The following is a 19,568-nucleotide window of genomic DNA, read 5'->3' on the forward strand; positions in this document are numbered from 1 at the left end:
TGTCAACCTTATTCACGGTGTGTAATGTTATTGGTACCATAATGTTAAGACGCGGTTAAAAAAAAAAAAGAAAAGAAAAGGAGTAACAAACATGAATGATGACATAGAAAACAAAAAAAGGAAACAGCTAACACAACATGAAGCATGGACACATGAAAAAGGCTTCTTTTGGCCCTAAAACATTCATTCACATTTACAACTTGCTTTGCCCTAAATTAGTCTCTCCTTCCACCTCACCTCTGTCTTTTGCCTTTTTATCGTCTCTGTAACCTTTTCTTTTCCTTCTCTCTCCCATCACTCCCATGCCCTCGCTTCCTCACTCACTGTAACTCCCTCTGTGCATCACTATAAAACCTTACTTCTCTTCGTTGTAGAGAGCGAGAGAGAGGGAGGCGGGCACATAGAGAGAGAAAGAGTCTTCATCATCAAACCCTAACTCGCTCCCTTGCTGAGTAAGCCGCCATGAATTCCGAGTCAACTCAGCTCCAGCAAGCTCAGGTGGCCGCCATTCTTGGTCCCGATCTTGGTCCTTTCGAGACCCTAATATCCCACCTCATGTCGTCTTCCAACGAACAGCGTTCTCAAGCTGAGCTTCTCTTCAACCTCTGCAAGCAGACCGATCCTGATGCTCTTTCCCTCAAACTCGCCCATCTGCTTCAGTTTTCCCAAATCCTTGAGGCTCGTGCCATGTCTGCAATTCTCCTCCGCAAGCAGCTTACTCGCGATGATACTTATTTATGGCCTCGTCTTACTCCTTCGACTCAATCATCGCTTAAATCTATTCTTCTTGCCTGTATTCAAATTGACCAGCCTAAATCTATTTCCAAGAAATTATGCGATACAATTTCCGAGCTTGCTTCTGGGATTCTTCCCGATAATGGTTGGCCCGAATTATTGCCGTTTATGTTTCAGTGTGTATCATCGGACTCGCCCAGACTGCAGGAATCTGCGTTTTTGATATTTGCCCAGTTGTCCCAGTACATCGGTGATTCCCTTACTCCTCACATCAAGCATCTACATGCTGTGTTCTTGCAGTGTTTGACATCATCGACGGCCAATTCTGACGTCAGGATTGCTGCATTGAATGCGGTGATCAATTTTATCCAGTGTCTGTCGAGTTCTACTGATCGTGATAGGTTTCAGGATTTATTACCTGCAATGATGCGCACTTTGACCGAAGCGTTGAATAGCGGGCAGGAAGCTACGGCCCAGGAGGCACTTGAATTACTGATCGAATTGGCTGGAACTGAGCCCAGATTCTTGAGGAGGCAGTTGGTCGATGTAGTCGGGGCAATGTTGCAGATAGCAGAGGCAGAATCATTGGAAGAAGGGACGAGGCATTTAGCTGTTGAGTTCGTGATCACACTTGCAGAGGCCAGGGAGCGGGCGCCGGGGATGATGAGGAAGTTGCCACAGTTCATTAGCAGATTGTTTGCCATATTGATGAAGATGCTCTTGGATATTGAGGATGATCCGGCGTGGCATACTGCAGAAACTGAAGATGAGGATGCTGGTGAAACAAGCAATTACAGTGTAGGCCAAGAGTGCTTGGATAGGCTGTCTATATCATTGGGTGGCAATACCATCGTTCCTGTTGCCTCTGAACAATTGCCTGCTTACTTGGCTGCTGCCGAGTGGCAAAAACGTCATGCTGCATTGATTGCGCTGGCTCAAATAGCGGAGGGTTGTGTAAAGGTAGGGAAAATGCCTGCATTCCTTACGCTATAGGTTGTTTTACATGTTTGCTATCTTGTTTGGCTACTATAGATATTTCTCCTTTACTCGCAGTATGTTGCAACTGCAACTTCTATTCAGTTCACTTATTGTTCCTATCCGTTACATCGTTCCTTAAAATTGAACTTTGCCCGCTGTAAAAATCTGGTGAACTACCTCCTTTCTATGGTCTAAGGTGCTGAAGAGAGTTTTTTTTCGCCCAGTAATTATTTAAGATTGCAAAAGTTCTTTTATATTTTTCCTTATGGCATTCCCCAACCTTCCAATTACTTCAGGTTATGACTAAAAATCTGGAGCAAGTGGTGGCAATGGTATTGAATTCCTTCCAAGATCAACACCCCCGTGTGAGGTGGGCTGCTATTAATGCAATTGGGCAATTGTCTACTGATTTAGGTCCAGATTTACAAACCCAATACCATCAACGGGTGTTGCCAGCACTAGCTGCTGCTATGGATGATTTTCATAATCCTCGTGTACAGGTTAGCTGCTGCCTTTGAAGTATTTGATTATTCAAGAATAGTGTTATTTTGCAAATGAGCATTGGGTTTTATCTACATAAAGGTGTAAGCAATGATAGCTTTAAAATTACGAAATAATTGGATATTCTGGGCATTAAAATTTAAAGTAATGAATCAGTTCTTGAATTAGGATGCTTGATTTGTTTGAATTGTAATCAGGGTGCCTTCTTGTTGTTCAATGTGTATTGTGGTCTTTATTTTACCTTATAAGGTCAGTTAAATGTCAAAATGATGGTTAACTTCCTTTGTTGAAAGTATGTTTTACTTTTTTCCTAGTTAATTTTGACTATGGCTGGGATTCAAACTTGGATCAATCAGCCCTAAATAAGACTTTGATGTCACTAAGTCAATGCCTATTGGTCAAAAGTATGTTACAAAGGTACTTTTGAACATCTTTATTGTATTTAATGTTTATTCTCGGGATTAATATTGTGTTTTAAAATTGAAACTGCATATATAATCTCATCAAGGGTCTCAGGACGCTGTGAAGATTTTCAAGATATAGTTGACACGATAATGAGCAATGGAGGTGTTTGTTTTTCGATGTTTAGGTTATCTGATTAAAATTAAGTTTTGAATCCACTTGATGGTTAATTGGTTAATTTAGCAATAACAAGTAAAGGAGTGTAAGCTATAACGTATCAGAGACTATATGATCGGTTAATTTAATTGCCTGCTTCATAGGAATAGTATTTGGGAAGAAGTAAGCTACTTTAGTTTGAATTACCTGTCTATATTGAGCTTTAAAAGGCTTTTGCGGTGTTATTTTGTTCTTGGGTATGTGGAGAGGGAAAAGATTGGCAGATTGAACATCTATATTGTTTTGCTTTTAGATCTGTGTTATATCATGTGTTGAAGCCCATGTTCTTTCACTCAGTAGAACTCATAGGATTCCTCTGTTCATGGGTCGTAGGGTTTTTCTTCTCATGGTCCAACTGATTTATCATGTCCTGTCATGCTTGGAAGCAAAGGCACTGACATGGACGTGAGACAGGATACAGAACAGACACCATGACATAACAAAATTTGAGTTGTCACATAATGTTGTGTCTAAAATGAATAACCTGTATATGTTGGACACGGACATGGAGCTCTATTTATAAAGTGTCTATGCATTATAGGTATGAATTTATCTTGCTATTGTCTGCGCAGGCTCATGCTGCTTCAGCAGTGCTCAATTTCAGTGAGAACTGTACTTCTGACATTTTAACGCCTTACTTGGATGGAATAGTTAGCAAACTACTGGTTCTTCTTCAGGTATTATAACGGAAACATTGTTCCAAGGAACGCTCATGTGATCATTTTTCTGAATCTTCATGTGATTATCCTTTTCCTTCCCTTAATTATTTTCAAAATGTTTGGCAGAATGGAAAGCAAATGGTGCAAGAGGGTGCCTTGACTGCTTTGGCATCAGTGGCAGATTCATCCCAGGTATCTTTGTATAACCTGTTTTATCCAACAGTTTTGATTTCTTGCCGTGAATCGTAATGAGATTAAAACCATCATGTAATTAGGAGCACTTCCAGAAGTACTATGATGCCGTCATGCCATACCTGAAGGCTATATTGGTTAATGCAACTGACAAGTCTAATCGTATGCTTCGTGCCAAGTCTATGGAGTGTATAAGTCTGGTTGGAATGGCTGTTGGGAAGGAAAAGTTTAGGGATGATGCTAAGCAGGTACTCCTTTATGTCTCTCTCTCTCTCTCTCTCTTTTTTCCCCCGCTAATTCACTGTAGAAGTCTTTCAAATTGATATGCTGTAACTTTGCAGCTAAACAACATTTTTTCTAGTGTTTACCTACCTTCAATGCAACTTATATGCTTACCATTGTTCAGGAAAAAAGTGTTTAAACTGGAAAGCTAGAAGGTTATTTGTTTTTATGGAATGGAATATTATCTGCTATGTACATAGCTTCTTGCTGGGATAATTGAATTTCACTTTGTATGAATTTGTAAACCATGTTTCTTTTAGGTTATGGAGGTGCTTATGTCTTTGCAAGTATCTCAAATGGAGACTGATGATCCTACAACAAGTTACATGCTTCAGGTGTGTATTTTAATATTAAATTAATGTGTTGTATAGATAATGCCTATGAGGCTCTACTCAGTTGCAATCGCTTAATTTGTTGCAGGCATGGGCTAGACTCTGCAAGTGTCTGGGACAAGATTTCCTACCTTATATGCAGTTTGTCATGCCCCCATTACTTCAGTCTGCTTCACTTAAGCCTGATGTAACCATTACATCAGCAGACTCAGACAATGATATTGATGATTCTGATGATGAAAGGTTTCAGTTTTTGTCATTTTTCTTCATTTAATTTTAATAATATTGTCAGTTGCAGGTCATAATGTATTAATTGCACTGCTTTTCTTATTTTGCCGTGATTTTTTTTTGAATGGGCCTTGGGGCTCTTTTGATGCTTGCTGCTTTATTGATTTACTGATATGACTCGTTTTTCTTTTATATTCTCTTAGGATCATATGTATAAACTTGAATTTAAACAGTTTCCCAGTAGAGTTACTTTCTGCCCTTGATAGAAAAAGCAAATATTTTAGTTTAGTTGATTTTACTTCATGGTTATTTGTCTGAAATTGGCAGCACAAATCAATACAGTTTCACCTCCCATCTAAGTTTTATTTTATATATTTCAGTATGGAGACCATCACTCTTGGTGACAAAAGAATTGGAATCAAAACTAGTGTCCTGGAGGAGAAAGCTACAGCTTGTAACATGCTGTGTTGCTATGCTGATGAGCTGAAGGAAGGATTCTTTCCATGGATTGATCAGGTCAGATTCTGAGGGCTATATATCCCTTCTTATGCTCGGGTTTGCCAAAGGTTTACTGATTATTTGCTTTTTCTTAATGATTTATGTGCATGTAGGTTGCAGGAACTTTAGTTCCGCTTCTAAAATTTTACTTCCATGAGGAGGTTAGAAAAGCAGCTGTTTCAGGTATTAAATTATTTGCATGCGGTTTGTTGCCAATGGATACTTTTTCTTGGGCAATAATTATTCTGTGTCATTTGAATCGTTTCCTTGTGTGTCCTGATATTTGACATTTCCTATACACATTTTTAGCAATGCCCGAGCTACTGCGTTCTGCAAAGTTAGCCATAGAGAAAGGACAATCTCAAGGTCGGGATGCATCTTATTTGAAGTTTTTGACGGACAGTATTATCCCAGCTCTGGTGGAAGCATTGCATAAGGTAATTATAGTTCGAGTTCATCCAATCTTGGTTTTACTAATTTGAAGTTTATGCTGAGGTTGTTGCTGAATAAATATGCTATTATTTGAAGGAATTAGCCTGGGTTCTGAAGTTCTTATTGTCACTTCATTGGATCTAACCTTGAGCTTCCTGATGTTTTAGGTGTTTTCCTATTTCTTTCTATTTCCAAATGGAGAGAGAAACTTGGGTGAAAAAATATGTCTGGTGTTTTGAAACTTATCTGAATTGTAAGATCTTTGTATTAATTTGAGCAGAAGCAGCTTTTAGTGTGTGCGACCTACAGTCTTTGTTATTTTTGTGGCCCCTAAACTAAAATTGGGCTCAGGCAATGATTTGATGATATAACTAAGCAATCTTAATAATATGCGGGTGGACTTTGCTTGTCTAACCAGGGTCCACATTGCTAGTTCAAGAGCTGAAGTTCTTGCATTTCAAATTTCCTGCAGGAACCAGATACGGAGATTTGTGCGAGTATGTTGGACTCATTAAATGAGTGCTTACAGGTTGGTTTTGTCATCCAATCACACAATGGTGTATCTTAAGCATTTCTTTTGTTTGTGTATCTTAATTTTATAGGACCATTGAATATATGGTGTAGAATTTTGTTATCATTATTAATTGATGAGGACAGTCAACAAAAAACGTTGCTGATGTTAGTTAATGGAGAATTGGTGCTGGCTGTGGAAGATTCCCTAGTGCATGGGCATATAAGAGAACTAGATATTTACTTCTATTCTGCAATTGGCTTGCAAGAGAATTTGATATATTGCTTGTGGACAAATTTGATTTTATTGAATGACGTCAATGTGGAGCCACCCTTCTAAAAGAAAGAGCTATGAGTGATGTTAGCTGTGGAAGGATTCTATAATCAATGGACTCATATGAACAAAGGAAAACAGCTTGATTTATGAGATATTATTAATGCTTACTACAGTTTCACATGCTTTGATTTCTAGAAAGTAGTATGTTGTAATCTGTATAGATAGGGTCATTTTCACCATTCTGGTGGCCAATTCGTCCTTGTATGTAGTACAAGAGAATAAATTGCCATGACATCTGTATTAATCGTCAATATATGTATAAAATCAATATATATAAACCTCTGGAAGCTGCACTATTCAGAGAGTGGTGGCGCTTCCAGCCTTGGGAATCATGCCATGGAAGGGGCCTAAGATCTTGTTAACTACAATCAAGGGAAGTATTAACAGCTTCTGTACCTGCAGATTTTTAAGGATTCAGAGATAATTACTGATCCCAAAGATATACACACTAAATGGAAAGGACTAATTCCAGCCATCTGCCATAAATCTTAATAGAGTTGCATATTTCAACATGGTTTAGCTGCTTTTAGATAGTGTTTTTTTTTTTTGGGGGGGGTTTTATTTTGGTATTTTTCTCTTACACATGATAGAATGTCCTGCAAAAATTGAGTATGCCTGTACCGTAGGTTGTCTTTTATTGTTTACTTCAATTTTCTTACCGTTATTGCTGTTACTTTATTTTGGCTGCGTTGTGGGGCTTGCCTTCTGGCTTTGGTGCTCTTTAACAGCTAAAGCCATAACTTTGCAACTGATTTTCTTTCTCATTTTTTAAAAAGCAGCCAACTTTAGCGATATTTTCTAAGGATCTAAATAAGCGCTGTCTAAGAAGATCCTCGTATATGTCTTTAATTGTAATTATGGTAATATCTGAAGTGGATGTTTTCCCAACAATACTATGAATGCATCACTGATTTCTGATGTATGACTAATTAGTTATTGTTCTTGGACATTTTAGTGATATTACTCTTTTTCTGTCATCCATCTTGCCTATTCTTACTGCATTCAGTAAAACTCCATTTGGGGTGTGTTCTAATCTTTTGTTTCCTTTGTAGATCTCTGGGATGCTTTTGAATGAAAGCCAGGTCAAATCCGTCGTTGATGAGATAAAACAGGTGATTACAGCAAGTTCAAGTAGAAAGAGAGAGAGAGCAGAGAGGGCTAAAGCTGAAGATTTTGATGCTGAAGAGGGGGAACTGATTAAAGAAGAAAATGAGCAAGAGGAAGAAGTTTTTGACCAAGTTAGTCTTTTGATGTCAATTAAAATATATAGGTTTATCATAATCACTGATCCACTATTAGTGTGCTCAAGACTAATCATCAGTTTTGCCGGCCATCCTTGTAATGTAATTTGTGTATTTTCTCAGGTGGGTGAGATATTGGGGACTTTGATCAAAACCTTCAAAGCTTCCTTCTTGCCGTTCTTTGATGAATTGTCGTCATATCTGACACCTATGTGGGTATGTTTTTTCTGGAAGTTACCAACCATATTTAGTGCATATCTGACACTTGGCCTTTCGTCCTTATCCAGTGTTCCTTGTCTGTCTTGTGCATTTTATGTTGGGAAGATACAATGTTTGCCCTTTAAACTTGTAGTCTGTTGGAGACTGGCTGTTGGGGATGTGCAGGCCTGTTGTTTATGTGATTAGATATTGAGTCCATCTAGTTATCAGTCTTTGGATATGAAAGAAACATTATCTTGGTTTGTCTTGGAGCTGACAATCTGGATGGTTTATTATCTTTTTCTCTGTTCTTTGGCTTGATTGCTTGAATTACGTACAAAATTTGTTAACAAATAATCAGAGAGATAAAAGGAAATAATTCTTTGTTCATCAAGGAGTTACAAAATAGGTTCCTTCTACATGTCCATGTAATAAGAAAAACAAAACCCAATTGCAAATTGCAGTCATGATTCTACTGGTTGTTACATCATGGGTCTCCATTCTCTCATATGTTGTTTTTAACTGTTTATTGCCTTCTCTCTGGCTAATTGGTTTATATGTTTGTGCATCTATGGTAGTTAACTTGTAGTTAAAGTTTCATTCGTGTTGGTTATTTTATTTTCATGTTACTGTTATTTTGGAAAATAAAATATGGGCATTACACTTTTGCAACCGGCAGCACAGTGCTGCTTGCCATAGCTTCAGGAGCCCTTTTGCTATGGTGCACTGCATTTCATCAACTATCTCATAATTTAAAGTGAAGAACATTTTTTTCCCTTAAAAACCTTGTCTGCGCATATATTATCTGTGACAGTACGGTACATATCCAAATTCATTATCTAGCATCTATTGCCCTGCAAATGTTTCTTTGTTGAATTAATTTTTCGTTTGTTCGTGAAAAACAATTGAATTTAGAATTTCTTGCATTCATTTGGCAACAGATTGGACTTCTCGTAGATTCCTTTGTCATGTGGATTTCTACCTATTTTGTTTTTTTTATTGCACTATTTGTAACTACTTTTTTTTCCCTGTACCCTCTGCTAATTTATTTTGATATGTTGAAATATTTTTGTTTTATGTTTGTGATAGGGAAGGGATAAAACACCAGAAGAGAGGAGGATTGCGATTTGCATCTTCGATGATGTGGCAGAACAGTGTCGTGAAGCAGCTCTAAAGCAAGTTCTTTTTTCCTTGACCGTTTTCCTTTCAATGGGCCGTGATAATTTGCAAGCAACATATTAATTTGATTGTTCGAAATGCCATCTGATCAGGTATTATGAGACATATCTTCCATTCTTGCTGGAGGCTTGTAATGATGACAATCCTGATGTCAGACAGGTCAGCATTAGATATGCTCCATTAGTCAAGGTCTCTGGTATTGCTATTTATTGCCTAAATTGTCTGATTTTGTGTCTTCTCTTTTCTTTTGTAGGCTGCTGTCTATGGCCTTGGTGTCTGTGCAGAGTTTGGAGGATCTGTGTTTAAACCTCTGGTTGGAGGTAGTGCTTCCTGAGATAGTGTTATTCAATTGGTAAAAGTTATTTTGAGTAACGTTTTGTTAGCGGCATATTGCAGAGGCTCTTTCAAGGTTAAATGCTGTGGTTCAGCATCCTAATGCTTTGCAACAGGACAATGTAATGGCATACGACAATGCTGTTTCTGCCTTGGGAAAAATTTGTCAATTTCATCGTGACAACATCGATGCTGCCCAGGTAGTTACGTCTTTGGGCTATAACCCCAGTTTATGCTTGCGCTTGTTAATTGTATTAATCTAATGAGAAAATCTGTCAATGGGATTTTTTTAGAGTTTTATTTTAGGCAACTTCTGAATATTTTTTTCTAAATGAGCTTGTTGGCAGGTGGTTCCTGCATGGTTGAACTGTTTGCCAATAAAAGGTGATTTAATTGAGGCCAAAGTTGTGCATGATCAACTTTGTTCAATGGTTGAGAGGTCAGAAACTCAACTTTCTTGTTTCTCTTATGCAGTACACCTTTTTATCTTCTCAATTTTCTTATTGTGCTCTATCATTTTATTTACAGATCTGATGGGGACCTTTTGGGTCCAAACAATCAATATCTCCCAAAAATTGTTGCAGTATTTGCTGAGGTTAGCTTTTATATGTTTGGTTATTTGATTGGCTGTTTTTGCTGAGGTTAGGTGGCCATCATGAATTTGGCACTAGAAATTTTATTGAAATGACTAGTGGAAAGGCTTTAATGATGAAATTAGTTAACCTCCTTAAAACAGAAAGCGGACAAAATTTTGATATGCAGTAGCTCTGCGATAGTTTTGTTTCTCAACCTAAGGCTAGCATGTATTGCACCTCCTGGTAATAGACACAAAAAATAGTTACTTGTTAACTACTTGCTTTCTCCTGAATTTACTGGTTATACTTAAAATTGAATTTCATAATTTAAGTTGATATTAATACCAGACATTTTGGATGTTTTAAAGGACATGGTGCTTTTTAAGAAATGAAAGAACTGTGAACCTGACTTTTATGTGGCGGACCAACGAAAACCTCATGGAAGTGTATTTTCAAACTTTTCTTATATCTTTTTTATCTTAAATTTTCATGTGGGTGATGGATGTTCATTTGTCTTTAAACTGGTAGATAGCAAGCAACAGATGCATAGTGACATGCAATTTAGGACTTGGTTTGAATTAATCTTTGAAGCATATATGAAATGTATCGTATACAATGAAGAAGATATGTATGTGATCTTTATAGTATTTTTGTTCTCTTTATTTTTCCCTTCTGGGTAACATATTAATTGTTCTTGCGCATGACAGGTGTTATGTGCCGGTAAAGATCTTGCGACTGAACAAACTGCTGGTCGTATGAAAAATCTTCTCAAACAGCTTCAGCAAACTTTACCCTCTGCTCTAGCCGCAACCTTTTCAGCTTTGCAGCCACAGCAACAGCTTGCATTACAATCCATCCTTTCTTCATAGTATGTGTCGGCAACTGGGAGTTTACCGAATCTCTATTGAATTGGTTTGGTGTTCTTAATATTTATTCCTCATTCTTTGCCATAAGATGGTTTCCATCATTCATTCTTGCATGTTTCTTTTCACACCCCTGGCTTCAGTTTTGAGAATGCAGAGTCATAATTGTGATTGGTAAGGAAACTTTTATGCAAAAATGTGTATATTGTAATTTGTCAATAGTGAGATTTGAGTTTGAAAGATAAGTGTTAGGCATTTGTGTGTGTTCTTTTTCCCCTTGTTTTTGATTTTACCAAATGGGTTTGAGAATACAGGATTGTCTTGAGGCAATTCTTTCCCCTTGTTTTTGCATTTTACCAAATGGGTGGTGAGAATACAGGATTGTCTTGAGGCAATTCTGGCAGTTTTGGCCTATTGTTTCTTCATGTCAGACATGGAATGGAATGTATTGTATTAAATATTCAATCTGTTGATCTATCAAGGTTTTACTATTTATTTTATTTTATTTAGCCAAGCATGTTTTGCTCCCTAGTTCACAATTTAACAAAAATTGACATTTGATGAGATCGGCAAAAATGCACGCTAAGCTTTAGACTTTGTTGCCAATGACGTAATCAAGAAAACATAACTTGTATTTTTACCCTTAATTATAATTTAATTTGAAGTGCTAGAAGAAACAACAATGAAAGTTAAGTTCATGCCATATTTGCAACTTCAGTCAAAAGGTCAAAAATTGAGAATTTCAAACTATAAACGCAGAGTAAAGGTCCAGTGAATAATTAAATTTAAGTCTGCAGGCTTGTCGGCTGAGATAATAGTGAACGGGAAACCATGATTGGTTTGAAAGGAAGTATCCTTATTTTTGAAATGAGTTTTAGGGCATCTTTGCATGTGAACTATTTTATAAATATTGGCTAATGAACATTAATACTAATCATTGACTTTAGATCAACTTTTAATGAAAAAGCATTCCAGTCATAAAGTATTCATGTAGTAATTAACATCCTAAAATTTAATAATTCCCCGTTTTTTTATGCCATAGTGGCGGAAGTTGGAAGAGTGGACTTGGTTCTTGCAAAACTTGAAAAATAGTGTGGGTTTTTATGGAAGTGTCGCTTGTGTTAACAGAACAATGATGCTGTGAGGGCAAATAAGTTGGAGAACTAGTATAATGGCTTTTCCCAGCTTCTCTTATACTATTTTTGGTTCTTAACATATGAGCTAGTTAACTAATTTGAGTGGTTTAAAAAAATTAGTTAAATTAGTCAATTATAATAAATAGGTATTGTTTTTTATAAAATACCTTTGTTAGTCATATGTATTAGTGATAACTACTATTTAATAAAACATTAAATATTTGTAATTTTTATAAGGATTGTCTTGTAAAAAAATAGATAAATACAAGAGACAAAGTATATTACAGTTTTATATTTAGAACTAAATTGAATGTTAAATAATTTTTTACATTAAAGATGGATGTAGCATAAAGATGTTAATGGGCTGACCGGAAAAGATTAGGGAAGTATAAAATTTCCCAATTAATAAAATAAATTCTTCTACCCAACACTTCCTCCATCTATAAGAAGTTTTCTAAATCTCTTTTTAGCTCAAAATATAGGGGGTTGCATCAATTTTTTTTTCATAATCAGACCATTTTATGTCTAACTTCTTGAGAGATGAAAATATGTATTTATTAATAGATTAGGGAAAAAATTAAAAAAAAAACTGGCCTACTTTTATACCTTAACAAATGAATAACAATCTATCTTTTATTAGTATGTGTAAAATGATTGAAACATATTATAAAAGGGACACAAGAGTAACCTGTATTGAGCATAATTTTAAAATTTTGTTAAAAGAAGTAACTGATTTTAATTATCTTTCTTAATTTACCTAAAATTGTTAATATAAATACCAATTAAAAGAAATATGCCTTTCATGAATGGGGAGACAAAATTTGTTATCTTTAGAAATCTTCCTTTACTTGTCTTGTGATGCCACAAATTAATACTAGCATCTTTTACACTTTTGAGGATCTTGTACATGAGAATGTATTAAATTTGTTAACCATTCTTGTTGTTATGTTATAGTGCCATATTTCTTTCTTTCTTTTTTTGCCAACCAACATGAAATAATTCCTATATTTCTAGGAGTCATGCCCTAAGGAACCTAGAGAATTCTAGATGCACAAAGAAAGGCTTATTTATGTTTCAATTAAATTGGAAAAGGAATAATGACTCCTGCTCTTCGTTCACATGGGAAAAATGGGCAAAAAGAATACTCGAAGAAAAAAATTCTTAGAATAATAAATTAATAATAAAAAATTTATTTTTTTTCTTTTGATATCTTCTCTCTCTCTCTCTTTCCAGATCTACTGTTCTTTGCCAATGATGACTCTATTTTCAATTTTGTTATTTAAAATGATAAACTTATTAATATTCCCTCTGATATTTCTTCTTTGAATAATTTACCCTTGTTTTAATTGATTGAGTCCTTTTCTTTAAATTAAATAAGTCAGCAGAATGATAGGCCTGAAAAAATAATTATACGATTGTTAATCTGCTAAAGGAAACCAATTCTCTTGAAGAAAGTTGGAAAAAAAAAAACTCGTAAAGATTAGACATAATATATGAGTGAATCATTTAATTGGACTCACCTATTTGAGTAGATATACTATTTAAGTTCCAAGACTTATTTTACTTATCCATTTTCTAAAAATAAAACATATAAGAAACTTATATGGATTCAAATTGTTAATTAGGTCTTGGGGAAAAATTATTTAAATTAAAATTAATTTGACGAAGAAATTTTGAAAAAATTAGGATTAATTGTTTAAAATAGAATACATGAAACATGAAAACTTGATTGTATCTCCTAATGGACTATGTTAAACTATGCTTGCTTAATTAGTTATAGTAAAATCAGTTTAATAAACAAATTAAGAAAAGAACAAAAATATAATACTACATCCGGTTCTTAATATACGATTCACTTTTTAGTAAAAAAAATTAAAGTGTAAAGTGAATCTTATGTTAAGAGACTGAACGTAGTATTAAGATAAATAATTTAAAATGATGTAATCATTTAAAACGAATATCTGGTAAAAAAATCATTTAAAACGAATATCCTAGTCTATCAAATATTTTAGACAAAAACCAAAATTTCTATGCGAAGTTGCAAACATGGCTATCAAATTGCTTATTTTTTGGGGGAAAAAAATCTATCAAATTGCGCAATTTGAGTCTCCTTCTCAATGAATTACAATTTATTTGGGGAAAACCCACTAGCCATAGCAAACTTACCTATCACATTAGGTAAACTGGTTTTAAATTTTATTGAAGAAAGACAACAAAAAATATAAGAAAAAAATTATTCATAAGTCTCAAATAAAAGAAAAAAGAATATAAATATGTTCACGAAATTTCATTTATTGCTAATATATATATTTTAAAGGGTCTTTATTCACTTGTTTTCTTTCTGAATTTATCCGATTATTGAATTATTTGATCAATATGTCAATTTTTTTTTTTTGAGAATTTATAACAACATCTCCTCAATGAGAATCATTCACGGTGTGTTGTTCATAGTACTCCTCCGGTCCTTATTATAAGACCCCATTTGACTTTTTATTTGGTCCTAATTATAAGACCCCAATCCATTTTGTCTCTTATATTTATGTATTTTTTTCCAAGATAATCCTTCTAATAATGATAGTTTTAGCCAATATACTTAATTAGCAAGGATATTTTAGGAATGACAACACTTATTTATTATAAATAACCAACTTAACTTACTTCCTTAATCTCCTCAAATAAGTCAATTGGGTCTTATAATTAGGACCGGAGGAGTATGATTTTTTTGTTGTTGGGTGCAACAATTTAGAGTAATGAAGTTTAAATTCTTAACATTATTTAAATAATATTAAATTTCTTCTGCTTAATCCGGACCGTTCATCTTTCACATAATTGATGGAAAACGAACATTTTGCTTAAAGACAGAAAATTGATAGACCACCAACCATAAGCAATCATACCTATCATGTTACGCATGAATATTTCTTTTCTCTCTAATCAATCGATCATTCTATTGAAGACAAAAAAAAATGGTATTAAAATAAGAGCCACAACTGGATTAGATTTAACAGAACGGGCTAGTCCCTTACAATATAGTAAACTAAAGCTTGAGGAGAATACCTATGCTTAGCATAAAGAAAAATCGGTATGAATTGTGCCTTTTGTTTCTTTCTTTCATTTTTCGGTTATTGAATTGAATTATTTAATTATATTTTTTAATGTCAATATTAATATAAAATTTTAAATTCCAATCAAGATATTTTATTGTCTATGATTAGCTACTTCTGGTGATCAAGTTGATGTGAGATGTTATATGCAATTCACGATCCAAATATTCTTAATGTAACAACACCAAAAAAAAAAATCACAAAGTTTCACTTAATATTACTAAATCACTTAAAAATGTTTTTTTCCACTCCTTGGGATATGAGCTAGTTGGAAAATTTATTATAATCCTAAATATAATATTTTAATTTATTTTGTCTTTTAAATTATATATATTTTTAGACTATCCTCATTGATTGAGCATATTAAAAAAAGTTTCATTAAGAGGTAGTTTGGAAACAAATAATTAAGTAGATATTTTTTTAAAAAAATAGAACTCATATTTCTTTTAATAAGTAGCTTAACTAATTCTTATAATCTTTATACTTTAATTATTTATTTCCCACGGACGAGTTGTAATTTATTTGTCAAAAAAGTCGTACAATGTACTTAGACAAAGTTAATGTTTTTGTATGCTTTAACAAAGTAGTAGTAATATTTAACTCATTCCAAATGCGAAAGAATCCAAAGGCAATGAGTTGTCATTCGTGAATTTTTTAACACTGAAAGTAACATGCGCGTGCACATGCACAGGAAACAGCCTCTGTCATTGATCTGTCCGCCGGTGTGGGGCTCTTTCCGTGTTCCTTCCTCCATTTCCCCTCTTTCATTAATTATCAATTAATTGAATTTATCTTTAACTTTAAAAATTTAATTCTTCATTATTATTATTATTACTTTTCCATTCCAATGGGCGATTCTTTTTCTATAAATCCCACCCTCCATTCCCATCAAAACCTCTTTCCTTTCTTTCTCATCTCTATCTCTCAGATTTCTGGTCAATCCATCTCTATCTTCTTCCTTCTCTTTACCCTATTTCTCAGCCCATAGTCTCTTCTAATTCTATCTTCTCTCTAAGAATCTCTTCCCTGTTTATATAACTCCTTCGGTTCTTCATCTTCTTCCATCTTCTTCTTCTTCTTCTTCTCCAGGCCTTATTACCTTCAATAATATAATCCTTCTTCTTGATCTTGATTATGCAGTTACGGTTATTGATGCTTGAGACAATCGATTCAAGCTTGTCAATATGTCTGCAGTAATCTGCGAAATCCTCATGATAAACTCCTCTCTCTCTCGCAGGATCCACTTGGTTCAATCTTTCTCCGTTGTTTTCCTCTACTGGTTCTACGTTTTCTCACGATAATCTTCTGCAAAATCCCCCATCTTCTTAATTTCTCCCTCCCTTTACTTTCATCATCTGAAGGCAATCCATCAACCCAGTAATTGATTTTTGTAGGACTTATATATATATATATTGTATCTCTTTCTGTCTCTCTCTGTTATAGATCTGCATCATTCAAGTTCATCGAAACCCTAGTTATTGCACGGACATAATCATAATCATCAATGGCTTCTTCTCCTGGTGGTGGTGCTTCTTCTGCAACTTCATCTGATCATCATCATCAAGAAGATGTGATGGACCAGAAGAAGAGGAAGAGAATGATATCGAACCGCGAGTCGGCGCGGCGATCGAGGATGAAGAAGAAACAGCAGCATCTGGACGATCTGGTGAGGCAGGTTGGTGAGCTGAGGAAGGAGAATGAAGAGATTATGAAGAACTTGAGCTTAACCAGCCAACTTCATATGAACATGGAAGCAGAGAATGCAATCTTGAGGACCCAAATGGCTGAGTTAACAAACAGATTGGAATCTCTTAATGAGATCATAAGTTATATAAACTCATCAAGCAGTTATGTGTTCAATAATGATGATGAGACTGAGATGATCTCTGATTGTGGCCTCTTCAACAATTGGAACCAACCTATCATGGCTGCCGGTGGAAATAATAATATGATGTATTATTGATTAATTAAGTAAGGTGTGTAAGGATGATTATTAGGGTTTTTAATTTATTGTAAGATTCTCTGAACTTGAAGAGAGAGATAATAAGATTTGATTTGCTTGTCCTTACAATTTTATTTGATTGTTAATCATCTTTTTCTGGCTCTTTTTCTCAATTATTGTGTCATTATATTGTAGTTTTGTCAAACTTTTCTCAATCGTGGACATAGAAATTAGCTTTAACACTCATAATCTATTAATCAGGGTAATAAAAAAAATAAAAAAATGTGAAATAAATTTATTTATTATCATCATAAAAAATAAAAATTATTATGCTCATAAACATTTTCGTACATATAAATGTAACTTATAAGCTGAGTGATTTTGATTTTATTTGTAACATGTGGCATAATTAATACGAGTGCCTATAATTGAAAAATTAAAAGGCCCAAATTAAATAAAATAAAATTGCAAAATCTTAATTAAAAAGAAGGTGAAATTATTTTAACTTACATGTTTAATTTTTCCCAAGTCAAAAAGGAGATAGACATGATGGTGGGTCCTACTTAATTAGTGGGGTCCAAACACTGATATACCATTGTACCTATCTCTCTCCAATTGCGGGGATTATACGGTTGTTTGAACCAAAAAACAATGTTTGATTAAAATATTAAACCTACTTTTTCTCTTTAACTCTTACGGTGATTTTATAATATTAAAGGATTCTAAATCCCTAATCAATAATGTCAATGTTAGGTCATTTCCGGGGTTGGTGTGCTTGCTTTGTCGGTTGTAAACCTTCTGTTTATCTCTTTGTTATTAATATACTTTCTTGCTCTTACTTATAACAGAGAGATAAAAAAAATATTTTATCTTATTTATAAATCATATTATTAATTTTTTTTTATATAACTGTATAATTTTATCTTTTATTTATTACTTTCTAGGCTTTATTTTCATAGAGTATAGTGTATTTTAAATAGATACAAAGTTAAAAGGTTATGTTGTTAAACTTTTAAAACAAAGTTAATGGGCACAATTGTTGGTTGAGAATGTAAATAGTTTAAGAAAAGAATACAACTTTAAATTTCATTCTCGTGAGGAAAAGAATGCAAGTTTAAATTTTAAAAAGTACACTTATTAGAAAAGTTTTAATCTTAACATTCCTGATCCGATAAAGATTAGTTTTAAACCCAAATTAACTTAAAAATACTCTAAGTTATATATATAAAAAATTTTAGTTTCGGTGAAATACATTAAAAGTAACGAGTATTACTAAAAATTAATCTGTAGCAGTCAAAACCGCATTAGTCCGCGCCTTTTTTTTTTTTCGTTTTTTGCAAGGATATAAATTCAAATCCTAAACTTGTAAGAGTTTACTTTTCTCAATAAATAACTATTACAAGCATATAATTAAATAATTGACATAAAAAAGAAAAATTTTATTTAAATATATTTTAAATTAAAATAACTGAAATTAAATCCATCAAACGTCATAGTTTATCATATTCAAATGAAATTCATATAGAAAGTTATTAATCATAATTAAATTCAAAAAATTAGTATGTTTAGAGAGCCAGTTAAAAAGACGTTGTAAATTAAAACTGCAAAATCTGCAAAATTGATGGGTGAAGTGATGATTTTGACTGAGTTTGTAACTTGCACAAGTTCAAAAACCGACATGATTTTCTAAGATAAAACCGCAAAATAATTATCAATAACAATGTTGTTGCTCTTGTTTGGTTTATTTTAATATTATGCTCTCAAATTGAGTTCAAACGTACAATTTTCTTTTGAACGGAGGACATTAAAAAACAAAAAAAAAACAGAGAGGGCATTTGACATCATTGGTTTATAGGTCCAGCAAACATTAAAAGGATTTATGATTGTTCTTTATTGCTCTCGTCATATATTTCATTTTCTACATAAATGATTTTTTTCTTTTCAGTCGAAAATGACTTTTTTTTGGCATATAATCGAAGATGACATTTATTAAATATAGATAAAAATTAAAATTGGCGTGTACTATTTGATCACATGCAACGTCGGGTTAAAAGTTAGTACTCACAGATTCAGATTTTTTTCATTTCTGAAAAAAGGTTTACTTACAGATAAGTTTGAGTATAGACAGGAGATCTTGCAACAGGATAAATATTAAGAGCATAATTAAAATTAATTGATTGCCGAATTTTAAAAAAGAAAAAGGACAATAAAAATTGAGACATATAGGTTTAATTTTCTTTCAAATAAAACGAGTAACCAAATTAAGGGGAAAAAATATTACTGTTCATTGAAATGTTATTAAAATGATATCTTATCACGATTTTAAATTTTTCAGGATAATAATATATATTATTTGAAAATGGAAGATATTGTGATAATTGTGGTTTAAAAAAGAATGGTGAAATTTACTAGACAATTATAATTATAACTCTTTTAAAATTAATGAGAAAAAATCTATATATATGACTGAATTAAGAAATAATAAAAATAAAAAAGTACAAAATTTATGGATTAGTTATGAATAATATACTTCACTTCAAATAAATTTCATGCTGATGTACGAAATTACATCTTAAGTAAATTACACCATTTATCTGAGGAGACAAAAGGGCGACTAAGTCAAATAAATATAAGTATTCAACTTGTACTCGTCCTAAGAAACTCACTCAATTATTTATTGATAGCCAACACTATT

The 19,568-nt window shown here is 33.5% G+C and overlaps 2 protein-coding genes across 2 annotated transcripts; both read left to right on the plus strand.

Moving 5' to 3' along the window:
* Nucleotides 1-229: 229 nt before the first annotated feature.
* LOC114723851 (importin-5) lies at nt 230-10,880 on the plus strand. Its single transcript, XM_028910090.1, has 20 exons — nt 230-1,695; nt 2,010-2,213; nt 3,405-3,509; nt 3,618-3,683; nt 3,767-3,931; nt 4,226-4,300; nt 4,386-4,540; nt 4,906-5,041; nt 5,137-5,206; nt 5,333-5,460; nt 5,928-5,984; nt 7,355-7,540; nt 7,667-7,759; nt 8,831-8,916; nt 9,013-9,079; nt 9,174-9,240; nt 9,317-9,453; nt 9,601-9,692; nt 9,782-9,848; nt 10,536-10,880. Exons 1-20 carry the CDS (start codon nt 463-465, stop codon nt 10,695-10,697), a joined length of 3,351 nt encoding a protein of 1,116 aa, XP_028765923.1. The 5' UTR covers nt 230-462; the 3' UTR covers nt 10,698-10,880.
* Nucleotides 10,881-15,834: 4,954 nt separating this feature from the next.
* Nucleotides 15,835-17,046, plus strand: LOC114723838 (bZIP transcription factor 11-like). The gene has a single exon (XM_028910081.1). The coding sequence runs from the start codon at nt 16,436-16,438 to the stop codon at nt 16,892-16,894; it is 459 nt and encodes a 152-aa protein (XP_028765914.1). The 5' UTR covers nt 15,835-16,435; the 3' UTR covers nt 16,895-17,046.
* Nucleotides 17,047-19,568: the final 2,522 nt, after the last annotated feature.

The sequence above is a fragment of the Neltuma alba genome, unplaced genomic scaffold (genome assembly GCF_004799145.2).
Source record: "Neltuma alba isolate B1F8T4 unplaced genomic scaffold, ASM479914v2 tig00012157_pilon, whole genome shotgun sequence".
NCBI classification, from domain to species: Eukaryota; Viridiplantae; Streptophyta; class Magnoliopsida; order Fabales; family Fabaceae; genus Neltuma; species Neltuma alba.

What these genes read in the sequence shown, in the direction of transcription:
- LOC114723851 (XM_028910090.1), top strand. Translation starts at nt 463, where the DNA reads ATGAATTCCGAGTCAACTCAGCTCCAGCAAGCTCAGGTGGCCGCCATT. An exon ending in TGTCGTGAAGCAGCTCTAAA is followed by an intron (nt 8,917 to 9,012) that starts GCAAGTTCTTTT and finishes CCATCTGATCAG; the next exon opens with GTATTATGAGACATATCTTC. An exon ending in ACAATCCTGATGTCAGACAG is followed by an intron (nt 9,080 to 9,173) that starts GTCAGCATTAGA and finishes TTTCTTTTGTAG; the next exon opens with GCTGCTGTCTATGGCCTTGG.
- LOC114723838 (XM_028910081.1), top strand. Translation starts at nt 16,436, where the DNA reads ATGGCTTCTTCTCCTGGTGGTGGTGCTTCTTCTGCAACTTCATCTGAT.